The following is a 24,436-nucleotide window of genomic DNA, read 5'->3' on the forward strand; positions in this document are numbered from 1 at the left end:
GTGGCCTCACAAGTTTTAATAATAATAATAAAAATAATAATAATAATAATAATAATAATAATAATAATAATAATACAAAAAGTAATTAATGTGAAAAGCTGATGGGACTTATTCTTTAACACGTCTCTATATTTTTTAAGTCGAACTTCCATTTTTGAATTCTCTAGAACAGTTTGTTGAGCTCGAAGCTCATTTTTTTTTTATATATTATTATTTTAATATTATAACAAAAATAAATTATTATTAATTAATTGGTTTTTAGTTATTATTAGTTTGGGATTAAAACAAGAAAACAATGATTATTCATATATGTATGTTAAAAAAATTACGGTTGGTTGCAAAGGATATGCAACGCAGTTGACTTGAATGAGCAAAAAGTCTATTTATGACGTTATTTATTTGATTATTTAAAATATAAATAAATTCAGAAGTGAGAATGAGTGGTCTTTTCTAGTCGGCCCAAGAAACTATTTTTTCGTACAAAGAAAAATCTTCGATAATGGTTTCTTTCTTTGTTTGTTTGTTATGTTGTGTCTGAAATCTGAAGTGTGATGGACCAAGTAAGTGGTCCTAATTCCAATGGTGCCCCACGTGACCTTCAGTCTCAAATGTGCCCCTAATCACGTGCCCTCAGATGCATAAGAGGGTACCATTGTCACCATATCTCTCTCTCTCTCTCTCTCTCTCTCTCTCACACAATCAATCACAAGTCACAACAAAAGTAAAGATCATCATAAAATCACAAAGGTAATGTTAGAGAGAGAAAAAAAAATGTGTTAAAATACACAAATCTACCAATGGCAAATATATCTGTGTCCCACGTCCACTAAGAATCCCCTGCTGCTGCATCAATAAATCTATTATGGCAGATTTGATGGTTCCAGCAGGCAAACCCCATTTCATCACACTAATTTGACACGTGGACAATGTAATCATAATCCAATGCAATCAATCTTTATCAATGTTCCCAAACAAGAACTAATGGGGTTGAAGATTAGTACTAGTTATAATAATAAATTTTCAGTTCGGCATGGTTAAATAAACTGAAGACAACGATAAAGAACACCGAATTCCTTACCTTAAAAAATGAATTTTTCGGAACAAGATTCGAAATGTGTATTCTTACTGTAAGCAGTTACAACACTCCAATCGTGAGCTTATTCTTCTTCTACTAGTGTGTGTCTCTAAGCAGTGATTCGGTTAATCCTCGGTTCTCAAAGCTCTAATCCAATCGATCTCGAGTCGAAAATCGCCTGGGCCAGTAATAGCACCTGGCACACCACCTTCAGCATTGACCGACAGAGACATGCCGACAACTCTAGCTGGGTTCATCTCAAGATTTTCTTCTATTACATTGCCTCTCCACGTAGGCAGATATCGAGCAAGGGGAATCTAATCAATACCGCATACAATACAGCTCGTCAAATTAAAGTCTTTGTTTTAGGAATATGGAACATGCATAAATATCTCCGTGTGTGTGTGTATGTGAGAGAGAGAGAGAGCTTGCCTTTGCAATATACCAGCTGTCTTTCGGCACAAAAACAAATGCCTGCCACGAGTTATCTTCCTCTTGTCCAGGAGAATTCACCCAATTCTCTGTATAAATCTGTATCGAGGTTAGATGAAGATCCGATTAGCTTAAACCATGGTTAAACATTTGTAAAGTTTTATATCAAGTTCATATATCACTCACAGTAGAAATATAGCATCTCCCATCTCCTTTAAGTTTTAGGGCTAATGTGTCGTACGCATCCAAATCAATGAACCCATCAAACTGCATAACAAGTGGACAAGAAATCGGATTCAACACAGATTATCGCATACTTATTTACGTCTCCTACTAGAAAATAATCGAAGATATGTAGATATCTTTGAAGCTTTATATAGACTCCAATCCCTCAAATACAAAATGTGGTTTTAGAAAATTCGTTGGTCGTGAAAAAAAAAATCGAAACATCATTCAACGCATTACGAATATCCTTTACCCTCTTAGATCTCATTCCACAGAAGCCACTTCTACTTATATTCCACTTTGAACCTTCATCGACATCCAATGAAAGGTTTCCAGAGAATAAACCTATGAGGTTAAACATAACAGAAAATGTTTTATATCAAAAATGATGCACAAATTGAAGTAAACACAGCGTACGATATAAAAAGGCTGTAATATTGGAAGACTTTGCAGTGAGCCCCAAATGATTTATGCAAACAACAACTACATTCCGAAGAAGAAAGAGATATACGAGGAAAGAACAAAACTGTGATAACCTCCTTAATTCATATTAAAGGACATTGAACGGAAACTACAATTCCTTTCTGATACGAAATTTAGAAACCACAAGGGTACTTTTCAATGAAGCTACAAATAGTTCGTCTATAAATTGTTTCACTATTAGTGAAGAAAAATCACAGAAAACCGTAAACTATATAGCACATGCTTTTTGCTAAGAATTGCTGAAACGTTCAAATCTTTTTTTTTTTTAACATTTTTTAACACTTAAACATATAGTATTGCAAATATAGCATTGAAGATGTTTATCCTTACGTAGCCAAAAAATAGTTCACCTAAACATTATTTTACTATTTTTTGCACGGTAAAGCAAAATCACAAAAAAGCATAAACTTCAATAATAGCACACATTTTTGCTAAAATAACTGAAATGTTCAAATTTTGTTTTAATATTTTTTAACAGTCATATATATAGCATAGAAGATGTTAATACTTAAGTAATCAAAAAATAGTTTATCTAAAAATTGTTGCACTAAATTATGAAAAATCAAGCAAAATCACAAAAATCACACGTTTTTTGCTAAAATCGCTGAAATATTGAAATCTTGATTTATGATTGTTTAAAACTTAAGTATATAGCATAAAAGATGTTTATTCATAAGCAATCAAAAAATACTTCATCTATAAATTGTTGTACTATTTTTTTAACAGTCGAGCAAAATCACAATAAATGGTATACGCACACGTTTTTGCTAAAATCGTTGAAATGTTCGAAGTCTTGTTTTATTATTTTTTAACCCTCAAATATATTGCATAGAAGATATTTTTGCGTAAGTAATCAAAAATAGTTCATCTAAAAATTGTTTACTAATTTTTGAACAGTCGAGCAAAATCAAAAAAAAATTGCATACTATATAGCACACACGTTTTTTTCTAAAATCGCTGAAATGTTCAAATCTTGAGTTATTAATTTTTAACCATCAAATATATTGCATAGAAGATGTTTTTGCGTGAGTAATAAAAAATAGTTCATCAGTTCATCTTAAAATTATTTTACTAATTTCCAAACAGTCAAGCAAAATCACACAAAATTGTATGCTATATAGCACACGTTTTTTGGCGAAAATTGCTGAAATGTTCAAATCGTATTTTATTATTTTTAAATACTCAAATATATTGCATAGAAGATGTTTTAGCGCAAGTAATAAATAATAGTTCATCATTTCATCTAAAAATTATTTTACTAATTTTCGAACAGTCAAGCAAAATCACACAAAATTGTATACTATTGCACACACTTTTTTGCTAAAATCGCTGAAATGTTCAAATCTTGTTTTATTATTTTTTAACACTCAAATATATTGCATAGAAGATGTTATAGCATAAGTAATAAAAATAGTTCATCAAAAAATTATTTTACTAATTTTCGAACAGTCAAGCAACATCACAAAACAATTGTATACTATAGTACACGTTTTTTGCAAAAATCGCTGAAATGTTCAAATCTTGTTTATTATTTTTTAACACTCAAAATATTGCATAGGAGATGTTTTTGCGTAAGTAATCAAAAATAGTTCATCTAAAAATTATTTTACTAATTTTCGAACAGTCAAGCAAAATCACAAAAAAATTGTATACTATACACATTTTTTGCTAAAATCGCTGAAATGCTCAAATCTTATTTTATTAATTTTTAACACTCAAATATATTGCATAGAAGATGTTTTTGCATAAGTAATAAAAAAATAGTTCATCTAAAAATTATCTTACAAATTTTTGAACAGTAAAGCAAAATCACACAAAACTGCACACGTTTTTTTGCTAAATTCGCTGAAATGTTTCTTGTTTTATTAATTTTTAACCCTCAAATATATTGCATAGCAGATGTTTTTGGGTAAGTAGTCAAAAATAGTTCATCTAAACATTTTTTACTAATTTTCGAACAGTCAAGCAAAATCACACAAAATTGCATACTATATAGCACACGTTTTTTTTTTGCTAAATTCGCTGAAATGCTCAAATCTTGTTTTATTAATTTTTAACACTCAAATATATTGCATAGAAGATGTTTTTGCATAAGTAATAAAAAAATAGTTCATCAAAAAATTATTTTACTAATTTTTAAACAGTCAAAAAATCACACAAAATTGTATACTATTACACACGTTTTTTTGCTAAATTCGCTGAAATGTTCAGATCTTGTTTTACTAATTTTTGACCCTCAAATATATTGCATAGCAGATGTTTTTGCGTAAGTAGTCAAAAATAGTTCATCTAAACCTTTTTTACTAATACTCGAACAGTCAAGCAAAATCACACAAAATTGCATACTATAGCACACGTTTTTTTTTGCTAAATTCGCTGAAATGTTCAAATCTTGTTTTATTAATTTTTAATCCTCAAATATATTGCATAGCAGATGTTTTTGGGTAAGTAGTCAAAAATAGTTCATCTAAACATTTTTTACTAATTTTCGAACAGTCAAGCAAAAGCACACAAAATTGCATACTATAAGCACACGTTTTTTTTTGCTAAATTCGCTGAAATGCTCAAATCTTGTTTTATTAATTTTGAACACTCAAATATATTGCATAGAAGATGTTTTTGCATAAGTAATAAAAAAAATAGTTCATCTAAAAATTATTTTACTAATTTTCAAACAGTCAAGCAAAATGACACAAAATTGTACACTATGCACACGTTTTTTGCTAAATTCGCTGAAATGTTCAAATCTTGTTTTATTAAATTTTTACCCTCAAAGTAGTCAAAAATAGTTCATCTTAACATTTTTTTACTAATTTTCGAACAGTCAAGCAAAATCACACAAAATTGCATACTATAGCACACGTTTTTTTTTGCTAAATTCGCTGAAACGCTCAAATCTTGTTTTATTAATTTTTAACCCTCAATTATATTGCATAGCAGATTTTTTTGGGTAAGTAGTCAAAAATAGTTCATCTAAACATTTTTTACTAATTTTCGAACAGTCAAGCAAAAGCACACAAAATTGCATACTATAGCACACGTTTTTTTTGCTAAATTCGCTGAAATGCTCAAATCTTGTTTTATTAATTTTTTATACTCAAATATATTGCATGGAAGATGTTTTTGCATAAGTAATAAAAAAAATAGTTCATCTAAAAATTATTTTACTAATTTTCGAACAGTCAAGCAAAATGACACAAAATTGTATACTATATAGCACACGTTTTTTTGCTGAATTCGCTGAAATGCTCAAATCTTGTTTTATTAATTTTTAACCCTCAAATATATTGCATAACAGATGTTTTTGGGTAAGTAGTCAAAAATAGTTCATCTAAACATTTTTTACTAATTTTCGAACAGTCAAGCAAAATCACACAAAATTGCATACTATATAGCACACATTTTTTTTGCTAAATTCGTTGAAATGCTCGAATCTTGTTTTATTAATTTTTAACACTCAAATATATTGCATAGAAGATGTTTTTGCATAAATAATAAAAAAAATAGTTCATCTAAAAATTATTTTACTAGTTTTCGAATAGTCAAGCAAAATGACACAAAATTGTATACTAGCACACGTTTTTTTGCTGAATTCGCTGAAATGTTCAAATCTTGTTTTATTAATTTTTAACCCTCAAATATATTGCATAGCAGATGTTTTTGGGTAAGTAGTCAAAAATAGTTCATCTAAACATTTTTTACTAATTTTCGAACAGCCAAGCAAAATCACACAAAATTGCATACTATAGCACACGTTTTTTTTTGCTAAATTCGCTGAAATCCTCAAATCTTGTTTTATTAATTTTTAACACTCAAATATATTGCATAGAAGAAGTTTTTGCATAAGTAATAAAAAAATAGTTCATCTAAAAATTATTTTACTGATTTTCAAACAGTCAAAAAATCACACAAAATTGTATACTATTGCACACATTTTTTTGCTAAATTCGCTGAAATGTTCAAATCTTGTTTTATTAATTTTTAACCCTCAAATATATTGCATAACAGATGGTTTTGCGTTAGTCAAAAATAGTTCATCTAAACATTTTTTACTAATTTTCGAACAGTCAAGCAAAATCACACAAAATTGCATACTATAAGCACACGTTTTTTTTGCTAAATTCGCTGAAACGTTCAAATCTTGTTTTATTAATTTTTAACCCTCAAATATACTGCATAGCAGATGTTTTTGCGTAAGTAAGCACAAATAGTTCATCAAAACATTTTTTACTAATTTTCGAACAGTCAAGCAAAATAACACAAATTTGTATGCTATAGCACACGTTTTTTTGCTGAAATCGCTGAAATGTTCAAATCTTGTTTTATTCTTTTTAACACTCAAACATATTGCATAGAAGACGTTAATGCGTAAGTAGTCAATAAATAGTTCATCTAAACAAATATCGCTAAAAGTATATATATGATTTATGAGCTAATAAGAAAACTGTGATAACCTCCTTAATTCATATTAAAGGAATTTAAACAGAGACTACAATTCCTTTCTGATACACAATTTAGAAACGGCAAGTGTGCTTTTCATGGAAGCTACAAATATGTCTACTGAACTATATATTCCACTAGAAAATTCAAACGAGTAAATGCAAATGCGTAATTTTACTTACCAGTACCACTTGATCCATTAGCAGACTCTTTTATCTCCAAAGACGCTGATGACATACCTGAAAAGTTTCATCTGCCGTCATTTCGAGAGTCTTTATCCTTTCAGTTTTCTTCTTCATAATATATATGTTATTTACGAAAATATTACGTTCCTACATACTGCTCATTATGACTAGTGGCTACTAGGCATAAAACAATTTTATTTAGAAGTGTCGAAACCAAATCAAAACCATGTTTTATTCAGACATTGTGAAAAAAGGTATCAATCATATTATCATCGATCAAGCTCACAGTTCATGAATAGAAAAACAAAAACAAAAACAAAAAACACAAGAAAGCAGTCGACTATTTTCTTTACATAAAAAACGGAAGTTCCATACAGTGGTACCTCCATATTCAGAATCGGAATACAAATGCCATCGCTTTAGCTCGTCTTTTGAATTGAATTTGTAGATATATCTTTCGCTTGGAGGAACCAAGTCTTCGAGGTTCCACGTGAGAGCTGCAATATGGAAGAAAAAACAAAATTAATTGCAGTTGCAGAAAAACCAACACTTATAAACAACTTAAATCATTCTAATTCAAACAACTGGAAAAAAAATACAGGGAAAACGAAGATCAAATTCTGAAATGACCTTTTTTAGTTGCGTCAACGGAAGCTCGCCACAATCCACGAAATCTCGACATGTTATATTATTTATTTTGTTTCCCTGAAACCCTGCGCAATTACGGAAATTTGGGCATAAATACAGACAACACTCATCACTTTCAGCTGAAAAAAAAAAGAGAGGGGAAAAGGAAATTCACCTGTAATCGAAATGAGGAGGAACGGGAAATCGAATTGATAAATGTTTAATTTCTCTCTCTACAATCTCGATTTTGCGGCATCATCCGCCTGAAGAAGACTTCAAACTGAACTGACAAAAGAGTTCGGAGCGCCTAAACGACGTCGTCTGCAGATAGCAGGAGAGAAGTGCGATTTACAATCGACAAAGTCGTGTTTTGACCTGTAATGGATCATCTGTTAATAATTAATAAGCGTTGGTGTCCAGTGGATCAACTGTTAAAAGTCCATTGGATCTTTCGGATTTTGGGCTTATTATTCTCTGTGACTGCGGCCCATTAGTCCATTTGTAACTTGTTTATAATTAATTAATTAATCTTTAGCGTAAATTACACCTACACCCCTGATGTATGCTAAAATAGTTTTAAGGTCCCTGTGGTATCGGTAAATTACAGACACACTCCTTAAACAATTACCGTAGCCAAAATTTCATGTTCTGTCGACCGATATGCACTATATTTGTTTTTCGCAGGGTCTTTAATGCTGCAATAAATGAAAATTTATAAATCGCATGTTAAATAATAAAGATTTAAAAGAAATGTTGTGGTAGTTTTGTCACCCTCATAGCTCTACATCGTCTACACCACTATCAGAAACTAATAGTTCGTTAAAACCGTAGCGGAATAACTTATTCGATTAGGGTTTCTAATAATGTTGAGGGTTGACTGTAATTATTGACAGCACAGGGACCTTAAAGTTATTTTAGTATATATTAAGGGTATATGTGTAATTTACCCCAATATTTAAATGTCTGATGTCTGAGTGTCTAGGAAATGCGTGTCGTTTCTAGACACTTCTTGAAAAAATTCCCATTTTGCCCTTTAAATAGCCGGAGCTTGCAATCACCAAATCGACGTTCAGCATTTGATTTTCAACAAAATATACGAGTAGAGAAAAATGAGTATTGTGGTTGAAGCTTTGGGGGAGTTGCTGAATTTCCCGGAAACAATTCTATCCTCTCCGCGCACAAATGATCACGGTAGCCACCTCCACCGCGGCGGCGCCGCCGCCATGCCGGCTGATATTATCGACGCGGCCAAGGAGTACACGTTCTACGTTGACGTTCCCGGCCTCTCGAAATCGGAAATTCAGGTACAACAAATCGATTCACAAATCTTCAGTTAATTAGCTGAATTAACCACTCGATGGAGAGTAATTTGGCGGGTTGATTTTGAATTGCAGGTGACGGTTGAAGAGGAGAACACGTTGGTGATAAAGAGCAACGGAAAGAGGAAGCGGGAAGATCGGGAGGAAGAAGAGTGCAAATACATAAGGCTGGAAAGGCGGCCGCCGCAGAAGCTGACGAGGAAATTCCGGCTGCCGGAGAATTGCAATGTTTCGGCGGTTACCGCAAAATGTGAGAATGGGGTGTTGACGGTGGTGGTGGAGAAGCTTCCGCCGCCGCCTAAGCCGAAGACCGTCCAGGTTACTATATCTTGAAGTGGTTGTCCGCCGCTAGTTGTAGCTCTGTTTTTGCTTAATGCATGGTAGACTTTGTTAATTAGTATCAATGTTTTAAGCTACTTAGATAAAACCAGTCCAATTTGTACTAACTCTATATTTATCAATAAATAAAAAATCGAATCTATATTTTATAAAAAATAATATAATGTCCAGAAAGAAATTGATATATAAAGAAAAATATTGCAAAGTTTACAATACTAATCAATCAACAAGAAATATTTGAATTCTTGTGTAAAAGTCCCACAGCCAAACTCATAAAATTTCTACAACATAACTTATCCCCAACAAAAGGGAATAAAAACTAGTTAACTTCTATCTCATTATCAAAAATTCCATAATAATTCACTGATAATCAATCAAAGGAAAGTTGGAAAAAAAAAAAAAAAAAAATCAGGGGTGTATAAAGAATCTTCGATATAGCTAAGATCTTTTCGCCTTTTTATTCTTCTTCGATTTGCTTTTCTTCTTCTGCACTGACGAACCAGACTCAGGGTCAGGGGCCACCTCATCCTCAATCAAATGCTCGTATTCTTCAAGGCTAGCAAAAGGAGAAGCTCCCGACTTTCGCTTCTTCTTCTTCTTTAGCTCAAAGCTCTCTTCCTCCACCTCCTCGAAGTCACTCCCATCGTCAGCTTCTCCTATAGCAATATCATCGTCGTCACTATTCTCTCCCGGAATATCCTCATCAGTCGGAATATTCTCATCGTCCTCGATTTCTTCATCATCAATATCTGAAGGGAAATTCGCTTCTTCATCGCCTTCTTCGTCGCTCGCATCACCAATCAAGTCTTCGTCATCCTCGTCAGCAATCTTGTCCAGATCATCGTAATTGTAATCACCGTCTGCTGCATTGACTGTGTCAAGCATATTGTCGATTTCTTCATCATCACTTCCATCATCTTCATCTTCGCCATTATCAACTGCGTATAACTCTTCAGCAGCTTCTTCATCAACAGTTTTCTTCTTTTTCTTTTTCGGTTTCTTTGAGGAATTCATTTTGTTCGTGTAGAATTTATGGAAAACTACGTCTTCAGGTGCCACATCGGATTCCGCCAGTGACAAGATTTCTGCCCCTATTAGCTGGTGGTTCATATCCATCTGCACGAAAATAAAAAATAAAAAACATATACATGCAATATAAAACCAAATCAAGAAATTCGCAGTGGACATAAAAAAAATAAAAAAAAAAATAAAAAAGGAGAGAAAAAAACTAACCTTCTTGGCAGGTTCGATTTGGGAGGCGCCATGCCATGTATTTTGTTTTGGTTTCTTTTCCATTAACTTGTCCAAAAACGCCACAAGTGAAAGATCGTTAAGTGGATTGCCATTATACACAATATTGACCCCAGAAAGAAGGGTATTGGCCATTGCAGCAACTGAAGGATGCACATGTGAGGCAAGTACTGTTAGCTCCCACCAGCCAACCCGCTCTGCATTGCTGTTGCTCGTGAAAATTAGCAACCATAATAAATGATTTATAAAAAATTTAAAGACGACTAACATGGTTATAAACGAAACCAAAACTTCATAAACACAGGCATAGTCCAAATTAACATTCCAGAGGAAAAAAAAAAACACACACACAACTGATCTCATATATCAACCCCCTGTGATTTTTAGTAGTGCATTGCTTCAGAAAAAAGTTGCCGAAACCCAAATGGTACGTCATATAACATTTGATCACATACTTGATCGAATAAATGCTCAAAGCAACACCCCATAAAATCTATTCATTAAAAGGTACTCAGTTATCCTATGATATCATCAACAACGTTTGCTTTTCTTTCTTTTTTTTCATTTTCGTTTGTTTAAAAAATTCAGTCAGAAAATACCACTTCATTCTCTCTATATATAATTCTATCATCAAAAGTGCTTACGAAGATTGATGTTAAAATATAATCAAAACCATATAAGAAATGCATAAAAATTACCAATAACTAGGCTCCCTTAATCGTGGGTCGTAACCCCCAGGCAATGTTACGCTTTGAGAACTCTGCACTTTGTTGCCAGAAGTTGACTTAGGTCCCTCAAGTTTATTGTCGAAATCACCTTCTCCAAGTAAATCATCTTCTTCATTAAGACTGTAATCTTCAAAACCAGAAGTTGCAGCACCGTTTTCATCGAGTGATGAATCGCTATCATCATCGTATACATTGCTGATGTCAGCATTATGACCTTTATTGACTTTGTCATCAGATGCAGGAACAGTCCGATTGTCGTCGTCTTCTTTGACATCTTCAAAGTGCTCAAGATCATCATCAGCATCAGCAGTCTCATTTTGAAGCACCATATTCCTACGTGATAAAAAAAAAAAAAAAAAGTTCCACTTTTAACCACGGAGAGATTATTTTTTTCATTTTTACAAAACTGAAAATATTTTTCTACGAGAAACTAGCCCTACCAAAGAGGAGGGCGTGCTTTAAGGACTTCGGAGAGCATGAAAAGGCATGCACAGGCATATTGAGGCGGCAACTGTAGGGCAACCTGTTAGGTAAAAGAGGAGTCCATCAATAGAGTATAACAATATAGCAGCGTCGGATTTGTATGGTCTAAATCTTGCATAGTAATTGAAAATGCAAAACAAAATAAATGGGAAAAGGACAACATATATTTTAATGCAAACCTGCAACAGACGCTTTGAGAATGCAGCAATTCGCTTTATATTGATATCATTCTTCATTGCCCTCAATACGAGTGCAATAAACATTTCCTCCTGTAAAAATTAAACAGAACGTGATCAAACACTTCAAATTCGTCTAGGAAGGGAAACAATATTAGAAATAGGAGATGTAACTAAGAAATGAATGAGAACACAAATAGATTCTGGCAAATCTATCCAAATAGTGAACTTTTCAGTTCAATTAACATAGTTACCAAGCATATTCATTACACCAGGTAAAAAAAAAAATAGATCCAGTAGATAATGTTACTGACCTTAGAAGAATTCATTGCAGCAGGGAGCAGGAGTTTTGCATACAAGGCCCGATAAAAACGGTCGCTGACAATTTGATTTTTAGATGAGATTTTGTCGAGAAGCATTAACGCTTGAACTCCAACATTGAAGTTCTTTGAATGAACCTGATCATCAAAGCACATAATCTCTAACATAAGATATCAAAATCCACGTAACAATAAAAGAAAGTAATGGGGATCAAAGGCACTACCAGCTGAAACAACAAAGGAGTCTGAACCTCTACTACATCATCAGCTTCTTCACTAGACACAAATGGAAAAACTCTATTAACACCCTGCACCAAGAGAAGGAGATGTTAATTAATTATACCGGGAAGGCTTTCTGATACTAAATATACTGAGAATCCTAGTTATCACATAACATTCGTACAAAGAAAGGTCATTAGTTGGCAAGAAATAAGAATAATTGGAAACTAAAAGCAAAAACTACATACTTTTGCATTCACACACACAGAAAGAGAGAGAGTTAAGAAAAGATGAGTGCCTACAAAGTGCTTTTGCGCAATTTGCGATTCGGCCAAAGTGAATTAAATTCCGCATGACAAAACTGAATAAGTTAAAAGAGTAGCTTGCATAGCATCTAACTGTGGTGTTTGATTCAGTTAGCTTGGTGCTTATTATCTAAGATAACATGGAAGCCAAGAATTAGAAAAACACATAAGTAAAGTTTCATGATGAGAGAAAATTGTTTCAAGCTTTTGAGGGAGATGAAAAAAAAATAATAATAATAATAATACCAGTTTTTAGACAAGATAGTGTGAATGGAAGACTATGATCATAGTGCCAGCTAAAAATTATCCGAGATGTCAACTATGTGGCATTTATTAAGGAACAAAAAGAAGATGTTTGTACTTACAGTTAGAAGAGCTGATAACAGCCGTGAATCCATTTCGATGTGTGAGTCCGCTGGGGCTTTCTCTTTATCGTCTTTCGAAGAACTAGAAGCTTTTTTATTATACTTTCCGGTAGATTGTGCTGCTCCAGCCTCTGATATCAAAAGCTGGAGAAATAGAAAATATGATAATTCAATGAAACTTTCAGAATCAACCCAAGATAATAATTGGTTAGATGGGTAACATGAATGCAAAATTTGAAAGCTTAAGACTCTACCTTGAAGAGAGCAAAATAAATATCAATCAACCGTTTTGCAGCTTTAGGTCCATCTCCTTTGTGACTCAAACGAATTTGACTCAAAAAGTTTACCTGTACATCATAGGCATTAAGGTGACGGTATAGGGAATGAAAAATAACCAAGCTAAAAAATCAAAGGTCATTAATTCCTTATGTGTTCAAATTACAAATGAGCAATTTTAACAGTGAATGAGGTGTATCTCTCTTTTTTTTTCTTTCTTTCTTCTCATATCTCTCTTGCTTCTTTTCTTTTAGTCATTTCAAAGTGACTTGATTATAAATTTTCCGCTATCGTAGTTTTTATAGAAAGCTAGCTTGAATCGACTAGTCACAAACGCAGTATTAATAATACAAAATAAGTATAGATCAAAAAAATCTAAAATTGTATCAAATTGATTGGCTGTAAACAACAAATAGGATGTTGCGGTAAACCAGCACAATATAATCCAACCTTACAAAGATCAGAAAAGGTCAACCAGGGTATTATATAAAGTAAAGGGAGTGTAAAAATTGATGTGAACATACAGCATGATACTTGGCTCGTAATCCAAGACGAGGTCGAAACAGGAAATTATCCACTTCATCAATCACCACTGTCTGAAAAAAAATAACAGGACATATTAATATTCATTCTTCATTAACGAATTGAAAATGACATGAATAAGCATAGTTTGAAGAAGTAGATAACCCAAAAGCTCAGATCTAGAGACATCAGAATTTCTTGCAGATAACCCCAACTAACAGTAAAAAAAAACCGAAGAATTCAAAACCCCACAGCTAAAGGAATTGATTCATCTACATTTAATGCAAATACCCAAAATATAAGTAAAACGATAACTGCTCAAGGTACAAATACTACAAAAATCACCTTCATATTTGGATGCTCAGATAAAAGATTTGCCAAGTGATAATCTGCATTAGATGCAACTTTGTTTTCAGGATCTCCAAGCTGTAAACAAGTCAATAATATGTAAGTAACGGAACCCGAAATTTCATCATATGTAATTGTATGAACAGAGGAATGTCAATATACCTTATTCACCAGTCCAGAGAGAAGACGACGCTCCTGTTCTGATTTGCTCTTCAGCAATGTATACATGATCTGAGACATTGAATCAAACATGAGAACACGTACAATTGGCTTCAGTTTTAGCGCCTAGACTAATAATCGAACTAAACTGTGGATGAATGTGAGAGACTAATACGAAGCATAAACCACCAAAAAAAAAAAGATCAGCCACGCGTAAAATGCTAACCTTCAGTGCCATGCTTTTGAGCTGAACTATTACATCAAGTGAAGCTTTCTCGAGTGCACCAACAAATTGTTCATACCTACGAATTAGGTATCCATTAGTCATTATCGACAGAAGTTTTTTAATTACATACATTTTATTTGAAAAATGAGGCAATAACAAGAATAGAGAAGTTTAGAAAACTAAAGAGATACCTGTCCTTTAAGCATTCCTCCCAATACCAAAAGAGTAAAAGAGAATAACCATCTTTTGTATCAGAGATGTGATTTAGAGGCCGCTGAAAGAGAGTCTTCAGCTTGCGGTCAGGTAATAGACTGCCATAAAAATTTAGACATCAATCGTTGTGAAAACAGGTAGAAGAATAACTTATCATTTTTGCTACAAGTGCTCTAATTATTTGCTTCTACGTATTTTTCAAGAACATGCACTACGGAAATTTCTTCTGTTGACCAAGATGAATAAAGAAGCTACGGGCTCACATGATAAAAATCTCTTTCAATGCTTCAAAGGCTGTAAACGCATGTCGTTTCCCAACTTTCGCTGTCACCATTCCTGCACATCATAATTATAACAAAATCATCTCACAAAGCACCGAGAAGACTAAAAACCAATTGTAACAACCAGCTACATCAACGAGTCCACGAATAAAGAAAAATTAATAATCCATAGCGCAATAGATAACATAATCACATGCATTAAAATTTAATAGATTACCCAAAAGTAGGTCAACTGATCTCAAATTAGCAACTGCATTATCACCAATCATAACAGACAGTGCCGAAACCTTATCGGCAGCTGTACCCGACCTCTGAGTAGCAATAAGCATCTTAATATCTCCATGCTGCCCTCGCGAAGACAAATACTCCTGCGCGTACTGCGCCAAAAGCCGCTCGCCCAATTCTTTCTTCGTCTTCACCAAACCCTTCCACTCATCGACATTGTTGTACTCGATTTTCTTGTCTTTCCCAATCAATTCATCTTCCATCTTAGAAGCATCGTCGTACCACACCCCGAGTATACCGGATTTCACAAGCGGGAGCTTCAGAAGATTCTTAAATTTGCTGTTATCGGTTTCCGGCAACAAATTGCTGTCGTCGGCGGCGTCGAACTTGTTAATTTGAGGAGGTGCTGCAGTGTTTCGTCGGGTGTTTGTTTTAGGGTTTTCGAATTTACTGTTTCTCGGGGGTGGATTCTTCCGGGGGTTTGGGGGTTTTTGAGACTGAGGCTTGTTGGGGCGGGTTTTTCTGGAATCGGAGTTTTTGAAGCCGGAGGAGGGAGCGGTGGCTCCGGCGGAGGAGGAGAACCCTAGGGAGGAGGCAAAAGAAACGACCTCGGAGTGCAGGTTGGCTGTGTCTACAGGGGGGCCGGAATTTTTAACGGCAGCCATTTTTGGGACGTATGAATTGGGGGAAACTGTGAGTAAAGAAGACGAGGGTTTTAAGTTTTTAAGGGTTTTGGCAAACGGCGTCGTATAATATGTAAATGCTTACCACTGGCCAGAAGCTATTGGTTGAGGTTTTGGGCTTTGTTGTCCTTGGGCATAATAAAAAATATAAATAATACAATTTAAAAAATTAAAAGAATTAAAAATCGTACAATTTAACAAATTTACTAATTTAACTTTTCTTGAACACCCCCAAATAATATATGTTTGGACACTAGGTGAAGACATGAGTTCTATGATTCGACCTCGATTCGAGGTTTTAGGGGAGCTGAAGCTTGTTTAACATAAAGCCCGTTAAATGCGGCATGCACAAATAAGAAGGTAATCAGGTCAAGACTCTAATGAAATTTGCATCTCAAGAAAACAGTTCCACTTCTAGAAATGAAGACATATCGAGACTCCGACGGCATTTCAAGCTGTCGTGAGAAGATTTGGGTTGACATCACGCTTAAGTCACCATAACCGACAAGCGAAGTTCGATCACATAATACAAGTGTATAACACAAATAACTCGGGTAATCTTTTGTTTGAGAATTGATAATTGGTGACATTTTAAAAGACAAGAAAATTGAAAATGGAGAGAGAAAAAAAATTATATATGCTTCACGTCAGAAAGTCAACAATTAATATATTACATAAAACATAAAAATGAGAGAAACAGAACTCCAGTAAAAATAAACCTAGGAATATTTACAATGGAAGTAAAAACTACTTGTACTCTCTGGTTTTTGAATAATTTACTAAACCGGTAAATTAGTTCTGCAAAATGTACAGTTTAAAAAAAAAAAAAAACGTTCATTAAATAAAAAAATCTATGCTATGTACCAAAACTTCTTCACCATGTCTTTTGTCTAGCTATATCAACTTTTTTTTGTTCTTTTTTTTTTGTTTTTTTTTTTTTTTTTGTTTTTTTTTTTGCCATTTATTTCCAGTTACTGATTCACATCCTTCGGATGGATTAATCGAAATCAAACAATGGCCGAAAATATCAGCTTCGGTAAGAATTTTGAGACCGTCAACTTTTTTCAAGGAAAAAGCCCATCTCCGTAATTAACCCAGTTCACAAATTCTTCGGAAAATCCCGATAAATCGTTGGAGCTACTTGCACCGCCGTCGCTTAGATCACCACTAGCTAGTTCCTTTCCCTAAAAATAAAAATATAACTTAATTGTTAATAATCGGAAGTTCAAACAAACATGCTATGCTGTATGAGAACCGACCGACCTTTAAGCTTGATCCAGACCGATAAGATGGGCCCGCTTCGACTTTTATCTCACCCGATGACAAGCCAGCAGATTGAGACTCAATGAGCGATGATCTACGGAGAAAATACGACGTCCCTTTTTTTTAATTATTTCATAAATATCATTTAATGATACAATGTTTTATGAAAACACACAAAGAATTTACCTTTCGTAATTTTCTTCTTCGCACGAATTCCCAGATGAAGACAGAGATTCAACATCAAGAAAATTCGAACAGTTGTATGAATCTCCATGCTCGAAAAAATACATGCTGTCGTTTCCTAGATACTCCTGCGGCTGCTCGGAGAAAAGCTGTCTACTAGACATTGAGGGCGTATACCTACAAACGACAGACGTTATTATTACAGAGTCGATATAGCCAAAACTCGAATTTGAGTGGGACCATTATCCAAAAGGTGTTGACAAACGCAGTCGAAGCATCATTTTAATTATCAAACGTCAGGAAATCCTACCTGGCATAAGATATATCATTACTTCCACAAGTCGACATTTCTGGGCTTGAATCCGAAATACTGATATCAGACGCTTGAATTGCAGGCAAAGGGATGCGAGAATTATTCATCTTCGATCCAACAATAGGTGTGTTGTTATCACAAAGGATGTTGCCATCGGAAAGGGACCTTTTCATTATCGACCTGCAAAATTCAATTTATCACAAACGAAACGCAGACAAACCGAACAGAAAGAATCCTCTCAGCATATCGTTTCTCTCAATGATTAGTACTCATAGATAACATGTAAATAAACGGGATGTAATTCTAGCTCATTTCTCTATACTCAGAACAGTATAATATTCTTAACAATTCCAAGACGACGAGTTATAGCACTTGTCCGGTTTTATTTCAAGAACTCGACTAAGTAAAAAAGTGAAATGGTTGTTTCACAAATTTTTGAAAATTACCTAGCCATTTTCTCTGCAAAACCTAAACCACGTGTTCCAGCATTGTAATGCTGATCAGAATCGAGCTCCCACAGAGCTGGTTTACCCTGTTGTGGTTGGAAATGTCCGAGGAACCTGCTCACGAAAAAAAATTAAGCTTAATCTTGCTGCAAGCAGAACATTATATTTGACACGGAACTCGGGTGGGTTATTTAATTTGCTACATAAACTAATGATGAAAAAGAAACATCAAAGAATCAGATAAATGAAAAATCTTTCATAACAAAAATCGGAAGGAGGACCGATCGGCTTACACATTTATGGCATCTTGTTTTTCAGCATCCATGTAAGCGTTACTATAGTAACGCTGAAGAGTTCTCAGAAATTCTTGCGACTGCGTTGCTGCTTTCCACTGACCTCTTGTCTCTGAGAATATCTGTTTACGGAAATAATCAAGGAAAAAAAATGCTCAAAGTCAAAGAACAATTTATTGTAGTTCTTTTAATTAGAAAAAAGAAAAAAAAACTGGATGAATTGTGCAAGATAAAAGTAATATCTACCTTGTTATGTGCGGCAGATCCGCCGTATTGTAGAGCAAGTGTGTCGCCCATAGCTTCATAAGTCTTCATCAAGTCATCAGCCAACGAGGAGTCCAAATTAATGGTAGGAACATCGATGTATCCTAATGCATACAACTGTTTACTAAGAGCAACCAATCCATAGACGTATTGCGCGACGTTTGTACGATCCAAACAGTCGATACAATTTGTTCTCAAAACCCCTTTTTGGAAAATAGGTGGTCTGACAAAGTAACTCCCATTCGAGCTGTCTGCTTCCTCGTCAGCGTAATGACCGTTGCAGTTGTTGCTGCATGGCAGTTGGCTGGAAATAGTTGGGTAATATTTTAGTTTCGTGGATATCGAGGTTGTATTAAAGCGACAAAGAGCAACAAATATGATTAAAATATACTCCGACGTAGAGTCGAGGTACGGCAGTTTCTATTTCTCACCTTGAAGATGGCAGTACTTGACAATAGAATATGTGAGTTAACTCCACTGCATTAGTTGCCACTTTGACTAAATACTGCAACACACTAGCCGCTTTGCTGAAAAATAGACGGGTATAATTATTAAGTCGAAACATATTTCAAGTTTGAAAAATGAGCAAACAAAGATTATGAAGAGTTGCAAATTTTACTTTCGGGAGTGTTTACTCAAATCCCAGTGGAGGAACTTCAAACGATTTTCACGCACAAGATCCCTATTAAGAACTTCAATAGCATTAGCGAACTCTGCGCGGAGGATAGATTCTCTGGGCTTCTTCTCCCGCGTCTGGCAATCAAGAACGAAATGTAAACATGATAATACACTCAGCAACGTCAAAAACAAATGTAAGGAAAACATATCGACATATTATACATTAGCATCAAATGAAAGTCTACCTTGATCAAATTCAATATGATAATAGGATTGCCATATCTCTTAACCAGATTGTCGAAGTGAAGTTTGGTGGCTTCATAGTTGTCGTCCTTCTTTGATACTGGACAAAGGAATAGAGTCAGTGAAAGAGTGACGAATTAGCAATTACGTACGTACATTAACTGTGTGTCAGAAGTATTACATATGATGTCAGGTTTAATATTTAATCGCGAGGTCTCTTGCGACCAAAAGAGGGGAATTGAACCCCGGTTCTGCACAACAGAGGATATTTGTTTGGGACTTCCTTCAGGCACATCCTCAATCACAATTTGTTCGGTCTCAACGTCATTCGCTACACGACCCTTTTCATTTACTCCTCGTTTCAAGTATCTGTAGAGCAAAAGAAGAGTTATCTCAATCTGATAGCAAGTTAATATAGTGTTGCAGTCCCAAAACACACATAAGAAATGGATTGTTGAAGTCAAATCAATAACCGACGTGCCGACATTTAATGCATTTTGGAGCAAGAAATAAAAATTGTAAAATGATTTAGGATTTTTTTGTCACCTGGTTCCAGCATAATGGCGGGATCGTCTTGCAATAAGAATCAAACTGAACTCACGCCCAGATATTGAAAGTTCAACCTGTTACAACATCAAAATTAAACATCATCATTTGAATGCATAATCATGTAGGACTCGAGATATAACAAGAAACTAGACGAATAATCTAATTTAACCTCAATCAAGAACTTTTACTAGCAATACCTGTTTAAAGAATCCGTAAACCAAGGCCACAGTCCAAATCGAGTTCTTGAGCTGATTTCGAATTCCACGAGTCAAGAACTCATTCCAGACAAACATTGTCTCATAGAGGATTAATCCTGTTTCATGATGGCTTAGGTTCTTTTGAAGACTAAGCATAACATGGTAGGAGTAGCTAAAAAAGAAGTCTTTGGTAAGATCCACCGCGCGTAAGAGCTTCTTGTATCTAGATATCAAAATAAGAGAGAGGCAAACCAAGTAAGTAGAAGTCTAATAGAAAAAGAAGTTATATAAGTTCACCTATGAATAACATAAAAAACAAAAGACAATGAATATCCCCCTTCAAATCTGATGATACCTTGTCTCACTCAACATCTTAAATTAACATCAGGACACCAATGCGGTTTGCCCCCTGCACATTTGCTGGGAAAAACTGGCAACGGGCACTATGAACAATTTAACTATTGAGGATGCACTAAGCACATCTCTAAAATGATCATATGATCATTGCATTTTATCGTTTGCCTCAGGAAACAATAGGAAAATACTAATACAGGCAAATACTAATACAGGTATAAATTCATTAGCTTCACATGACTGACATTCACAGAAGGGTGTATCAGGAAATATTACATAGGTTACCTCCGCTGTGTAGAATTGGTAAATAAACTATAACATCAAATGAATGCGACACAAATCACAGAACTACATTTACGACAAATGATGAAGATACAAAAACATAACAAGCATATTGAATTTCATGTTCTGTCCACTTTAATAACATTAAGAATTTACATTTACATATGAAATGGCAAAAGACCTGTTCTCAATCTTAGAATAAGCAATATTTGACCGCACGGTAGCATTGGATATTGGGATCATCTCACTCTTGGCGACGGAATATACTGCATGGCCACAGATTGTGCCAATCTTCGTTCTTTTAGTGATAAGAAGCATGTAATAAGGCCCCAAAAATTTTATGAACCCTATAGTCGTAGGAAAAAACACAAAAAAAGAAATTATTTCTCTGATTTTTTTTTTAATTTTTCTTTTTTCATTGAGGCATGAACATGAAATATCGAAGATGTTACATACCAACAATTCCATAGCAGGAGGTGACAAACTTCAGCCCACCAGTAGACCTGTTTCCTTCATGAATTCGTTTGAGGAGGTCGTGGCATTCGATATCTGAATATACTGTAGGGTCCTCAGTGACGCTTAGCTCGGACGGCTCTAATCTGTGGATCTTCAAGACTCTCCAGCATGTTCTACTTTTGTCACGGCCAATCATATAAAAGTTCTACAAAAGCAAGCACCATATTGATAAGCCAGTTTTAAAATCAGAAAACAACATTGAATAGAAAATTAATAATAATAGTAGAAACAAAATAAAAAAATATATATATGAACTTCATGTAGGGTAGTATTTATCTCCTTCCTTTTGAGTTTTGAGTCATTGTCGCTTACTCACCATAAAATCATGAAAACCCTAGCGAGTCAGGTGTCAATTAAAACTAATACAGATTCTGATAATTCACTATAAACACGCACCGGACACGTGTACAGACTATCATACATTGTCGATGTAGCGGATTAAGAAATTAAACGTGTAATGAATAAAACACGCAGTCTCAATTTAAAGTGCAATCAATGAAGTGTTACATACACATGAAAGTGCTACATACGTGGATACGGAACGATCATCAATGCAAATCTAAAAGAACACACATCCTTACATTCTGTGTCATTATTAATTTTCTAGGGTTTTTAAACAACCTCTCTTGTCCTATCTTATACCACCTGCTCTCAACATAAATCGAACATACACAGACAATATAAAGAAAACTAGAAGATGTTAAACTCCGATCCAACAAATTTGTATGAATAAATTTGACTCTTTCGACGATTAAATCTACAGAAGTTATTAATACTTCCAAAGATTGATTTTTTTCCCAAAGATACATACAAGCTTTTACTCATTAACACAAACCAATCAATTGTTTCCACAACAACAAAATCCATAAAAGTTAACACCAGGCCCCCCGGTTTTCGATGAAATCCAACAAAACAAAATCAACAAATCCTTCATCATTAAACAAAAAAAAGCAGAAGAAAACAAAAGCAATAATTGACAAGATCAAATAAAAATATACCGAACGAGTTTCATAAAGCCTGAATTTCTGCAAATAGCTGCCGCCGCCGCCGCCGCCGTAATTCGATTGGACATTGATCTGAAACCTCTCTTCATTCTCCGAAGCCATGCTTCCCATTCCCGAGCTTCAGCTCGGCTCTTCCACAAAAACCTAATTAGCGCATACAATTCTCTCTAACCAGGTAAAGAGTCAACTCGGCAACACAAACCCTAGCTCCCTCCGATAATTCAGTTCATATATATACACGCATCCAATTTTTTAAAAAGACTCCTTCTCCAACTTAACAACTACAATGAGACTCGGTTTTCACTGAAAAAAAAAAAAACATATCACAAAAATTGAAACGATTCAAAGAGGAAAAAAAAATAGAGAAAAATGCTGAAAATTATTTTGAGATTGAATGGAGGCGTCTCTGTACGCAGATCGGGTAGAGAAATGGAGAAGCAGAGCTCCGGCGACTGCGTCCACAGAAAAAAAAAATGGCGTGTAGAGAGAGAATAAGGTATTTGATTTTTTTTTATTTATTTATTATTTTTCCTTTTTTTATATTGTATAAATATAATAATTGGTGTATTTTGTATTTGAAGGATCCGTATTTACAGCTAGGATATAGATTAGGGCAAAACGATATTTAAATTGATCTGTTAAACATTTTTTATTTTATTTTATTTTATTAATCACTACGAAAAGTTCTATTTATTAAATTTAATTTAAATAATAAAAATTATCAATTAATTATTATGATGTTTTATGAGCACAATTTTCAATATTTTTGGAGTTAGTAATTAGATTAAGTGAGATTTATTGAATGTCCCTTTGACCTTGTGTTTGACCTTATCAATTTAATTAAAATTGAGTTTAATTAATTAATTTTGTGACAGTATAAAATTATGTTGGAATATCAGTTAATTATTGAAGTATGGCTCAATATAAATTTAAGAGAGTATGCTATAAAAAAACAAATTGGTAGAAATGAAGTTTGATATTCAATTTATAAATAATATTGTTGTCATGCTATTAATGACGTAATATATCTCAATATAGAAACAAAAATAACCTTTTAATTTGTGTTTAATAGATTTAATTTACTAAAATAAAAAAAATAAAAAAAAGATGCTCCAGTCACAAATCTAATGCCACGTAGAGCCATCCAGAATATGCCAGCTGGTTACAGCATATGCTGAAATGCCAGATGACCGGTTCATACTTCATACTACTGTTAAATGTAAAGTGACAATTTTTTTTTTTTTTTTTTTTTAATATTCGGTTGAAATTTCGTAAAATGTGAATATATTAATTAGTTCACACAATAGTCCAATTAATATAAATAAACGCCCTAATTTTTATCAATTAACCCACCAAAAATTCAATTAACGGAAAAAAAATCATTTTTAATTAGTTCACCAAAAATTCAAAAAAAAAAATTAAACTAAATAAACTCTAAACCTTTTTTCTTTATTTTTTTGTATTTTATAATTTCGTCACAAAAAAATCATAAACTTATTTTGGGCATGCTGCTCGAACCAAAAAAAAAATTAAGCGCACCATATAACAAATTATTGGACTCGCCACTGACTTCAATGACAAATTGGTTGCAAGAAACCCAACTATAGTATTATTTAATTAGCGGCCCAATATTTTTATAATTGTTTATTTTTCTGAAATATATATAGAGAAATTAAATGACATTTTTTTCTGAAATCCGATTTACCAAATTCCAAAGTGTTTGGGGGAAATAAAAAGTGAAATTGACCAACAATTCGGCTGCTCTTTATTTATACACAGACTACAACTTTCGTGGGCCTTTTGAAAAACAAATAAAATAATTTAATTAAATATTCCTTCTTATCATCAAATTTCTTATACTTATCAAAACGTTACATCACCCCATAATCAAACTATTTATAAATTAGTATCATTTTAATTTGTATATGTTGGTAAATAGTAATTAGAGCTGACAACTTTGCCACGTGTTTCTGCAAGTACGTGCTTACACGCTCAATCATTAGCCA

General features: G+C 33.8%; 4 protein-coding genes across 5 annotated transcripts; 1 reads left to right on the top strand and 3 right to left on the bottom strand.

Moving 5' to 3' along the window:
* Positions 1-982: 982 nt before the first annotated feature.
* Positions 983-7,834, bottom strand: LOC105976102 (NADH:ubiquinone oxidoreductase intermediate-associated protein 30). The gene is made up of 8 exons (XM_013001392.2): positions 7,643-7,834; positions 7,471-7,553; positions 7,224-7,337; positions 6,838-6,894; positions 1,986-2,077; positions 1,694-1,774; positions 1,508-1,606; positions 983-1,392 (listed from the first exon to the last, which is right to left on the bottom strand). Exons 2-8 carry the CDS (start codon positions 7,520-7,522, stop codon positions 1,201-1,203), a joined length of 687 nt encoding a protein of 228 aa, XP_012856846.2. The 5' UTR covers positions 7,523-7,553; positions 7,643-7,834; the 3' UTR covers positions 983-1,200.
* A 680-nt stretch (positions 7,835-8,514) lies between these two features.
* On the top strand, positions 8,515-9,227 carry LOC105975875 (HSP20-like chaperones superfamily protein). Its single transcript, XM_013001115.2, has 2 exons — positions 8,515-8,771; positions 8,862-9,227. Exons 1-2 carry the CDS (start codon positions 8,577-8,579, stop codon positions 9,117-9,119), a joined length of 453 nt encoding a protein of 150 aa, XP_012856569.2. The 5' UTR covers positions 8,515-8,576; the 3' UTR covers positions 9,120-9,227.
* A 68-nt stretch (positions 9,228-9,295) lies between these two features.
* Positions 9,296-16,045, bottom strand: EDA25 (CCAAT-binding factor). The gene is made up of 16 exons (XM_088823176.1): positions 15,215-16,045; positions 14,980-15,052; positions 14,695-14,814; positions 14,504-14,579; positions 14,281-14,349; positions 14,116-14,196; positions 13,773-13,844; positions 13,227-13,319; positions 12,973-13,116; positions 12,308-12,391; positions 12,078-12,221; positions 11,767-11,856; positions 11,545-11,627; positions 11,075-11,437; positions 10,359-10,581; positions 9,296-10,241 (listed from the first exon to the last, which is right to left on the bottom strand). Exons 1-16 carry the CDS (start codon positions 15,885-15,887, stop codon positions 9,564-9,566), a joined length of 3,066 nt encoding a protein of 1,021 aa, XP_088679302.1. The 5' UTR covers positions 15,888-16,045; the 3' UTR covers positions 9,296-9,563.
* A 478-nt stretch (positions 16,046-16,523) lies between these two features.
* Positions 16,524-23,018, bottom strand: LOC105975719 (Phosphoinositide phosphatase family protein). Of its 2 annotated transcripts, none has more exons than XM_088823186.1 (17): positions 22,843-23,018; positions 22,425-22,733; positions 21,367-21,571; positions 21,092-21,257; positions 20,275-20,497; positions 20,075-20,151; positions 19,710-19,897; positions 19,531-19,628; positions 19,287-19,420; positions 19,099-19,194; positions 18,650-18,971; positions 18,404-18,525; positions 18,111-18,224; positions 17,662-17,844; positions 17,355-17,528; positions 17,169-17,262; positions 16,524-17,089 (listed from the first exon to the last, which is right to left on the bottom strand). In XM_088823186.1, exons 2-17 carry the CDS (start codon positions 22,539-22,541, stop codon positions 16,970-16,972), a joined length of 2,433 nt encoding a protein of 810 aa, XP_088679312.1. In that variant the 5' UTR covers positions 22,542-22,733; positions 22,843-23,018; the 3' UTR covers positions 16,524-16,969. The 2 variants fall into 2 exon arrangements, with proteins under 2 accessions (XP_088679312.1, XP_088679313.1); XM_088823187.1 differs by having other exon boundaries at positions 20,630-21,257; positions 22,843-22,964.
* Positions 23,019-24,436: the final 1,418 nt, after the last annotated feature.

Source organism: Erythranthe guttata, chromosome 9 (genome assembly GCF_056151865.1).
Source record: "Erythranthe guttata isolate IM_541 chromosome 9, IM_541, whole genome shotgun sequence".
Taxonomy (NCBI): domain Eukaryota; kingdom Viridiplantae; phylum Streptophyta; class Magnoliopsida; order Lamiales; family Phrymaceae; genus Erythranthe; species Erythranthe guttata.

Bases quoted from the DNA above. Each gene is read 5' to 3' on its own strand.
- EDA25 (XM_088823176.1), bottom strand. From the start codon at position 15,887: ATGGCTGCCGTTAAAAATTCCGGCCCCCCTGTAGACACAGCCAACCTG. The intron at 14,580-14,694 runs GTATCTCTTTAG...CCTAATTCGTAG, and splicing joins GAGGAATGCTTAAAGGACAG to GTATGAACAATTTGTTGGTG. The intron at 13,845-14,115 runs GTGATTTTTGTA...ATTTTTTTTCAG, and splicing joins CTGAGCATCCAAATATGAAG to ACAGTGGTGATTGATGAAGT.
- LOC105975719 (XM_088823186.1), bottom strand. From the start codon at position 22,541: ATGGGAAGCATGGCTTCGGAGAATGAAGAGAGGTTTCAGATCAATGTC. The intron at 20,152-20,274 runs GTATTGCTAGTA...ATGTTGTAACAG, and splicing joins TTTACGGATTCTTTAAACAG to GTTGAACTTTCAATATCTGG. The intron at 18,972-19,098 runs GTGAGAAATAGA...AACTATTTCCAG, and splicing joins CAAGTACTGCCATCTTCAAG to CCAACTGCCATGCAGCAACA.
- LOC105976102 (XM_013001392.2), bottom strand. From the start codon at position 7,522: ATGTCGAGATTTCGTGGATTGTGGCGAGCTTCCGTTGACGCAACTAAA. The intron at 6,895-7,223 runs GTACCACTGTAT...GAAACTTTTCAG, and splicing joins TTCCGATTCTGAATATGGAG to GTATGTCATCAGCGTCTTTG. The intron at 1,775-1,985 runs GTAAAGGATATT...CTTGTTATGCAG, and splicing joins GTGGAATGAGATCTAAGAGG to TTTGATGGGTTCATTGATTT.
- LOC105975875 (XM_013001115.2), top strand. From the start codon at position 8,577: ATGAGTATTGTGGTTGAAGCTTTGGGGGAGTTGCTGAATTTCCCGGAA. The intron at 8,772-8,861 runs GTACAACAAATC...TTTGAATTGCAG, and splicing joins TCTCGAAATCGGAAATTCAG to GTGACGGTTGAAGAGGAGAA.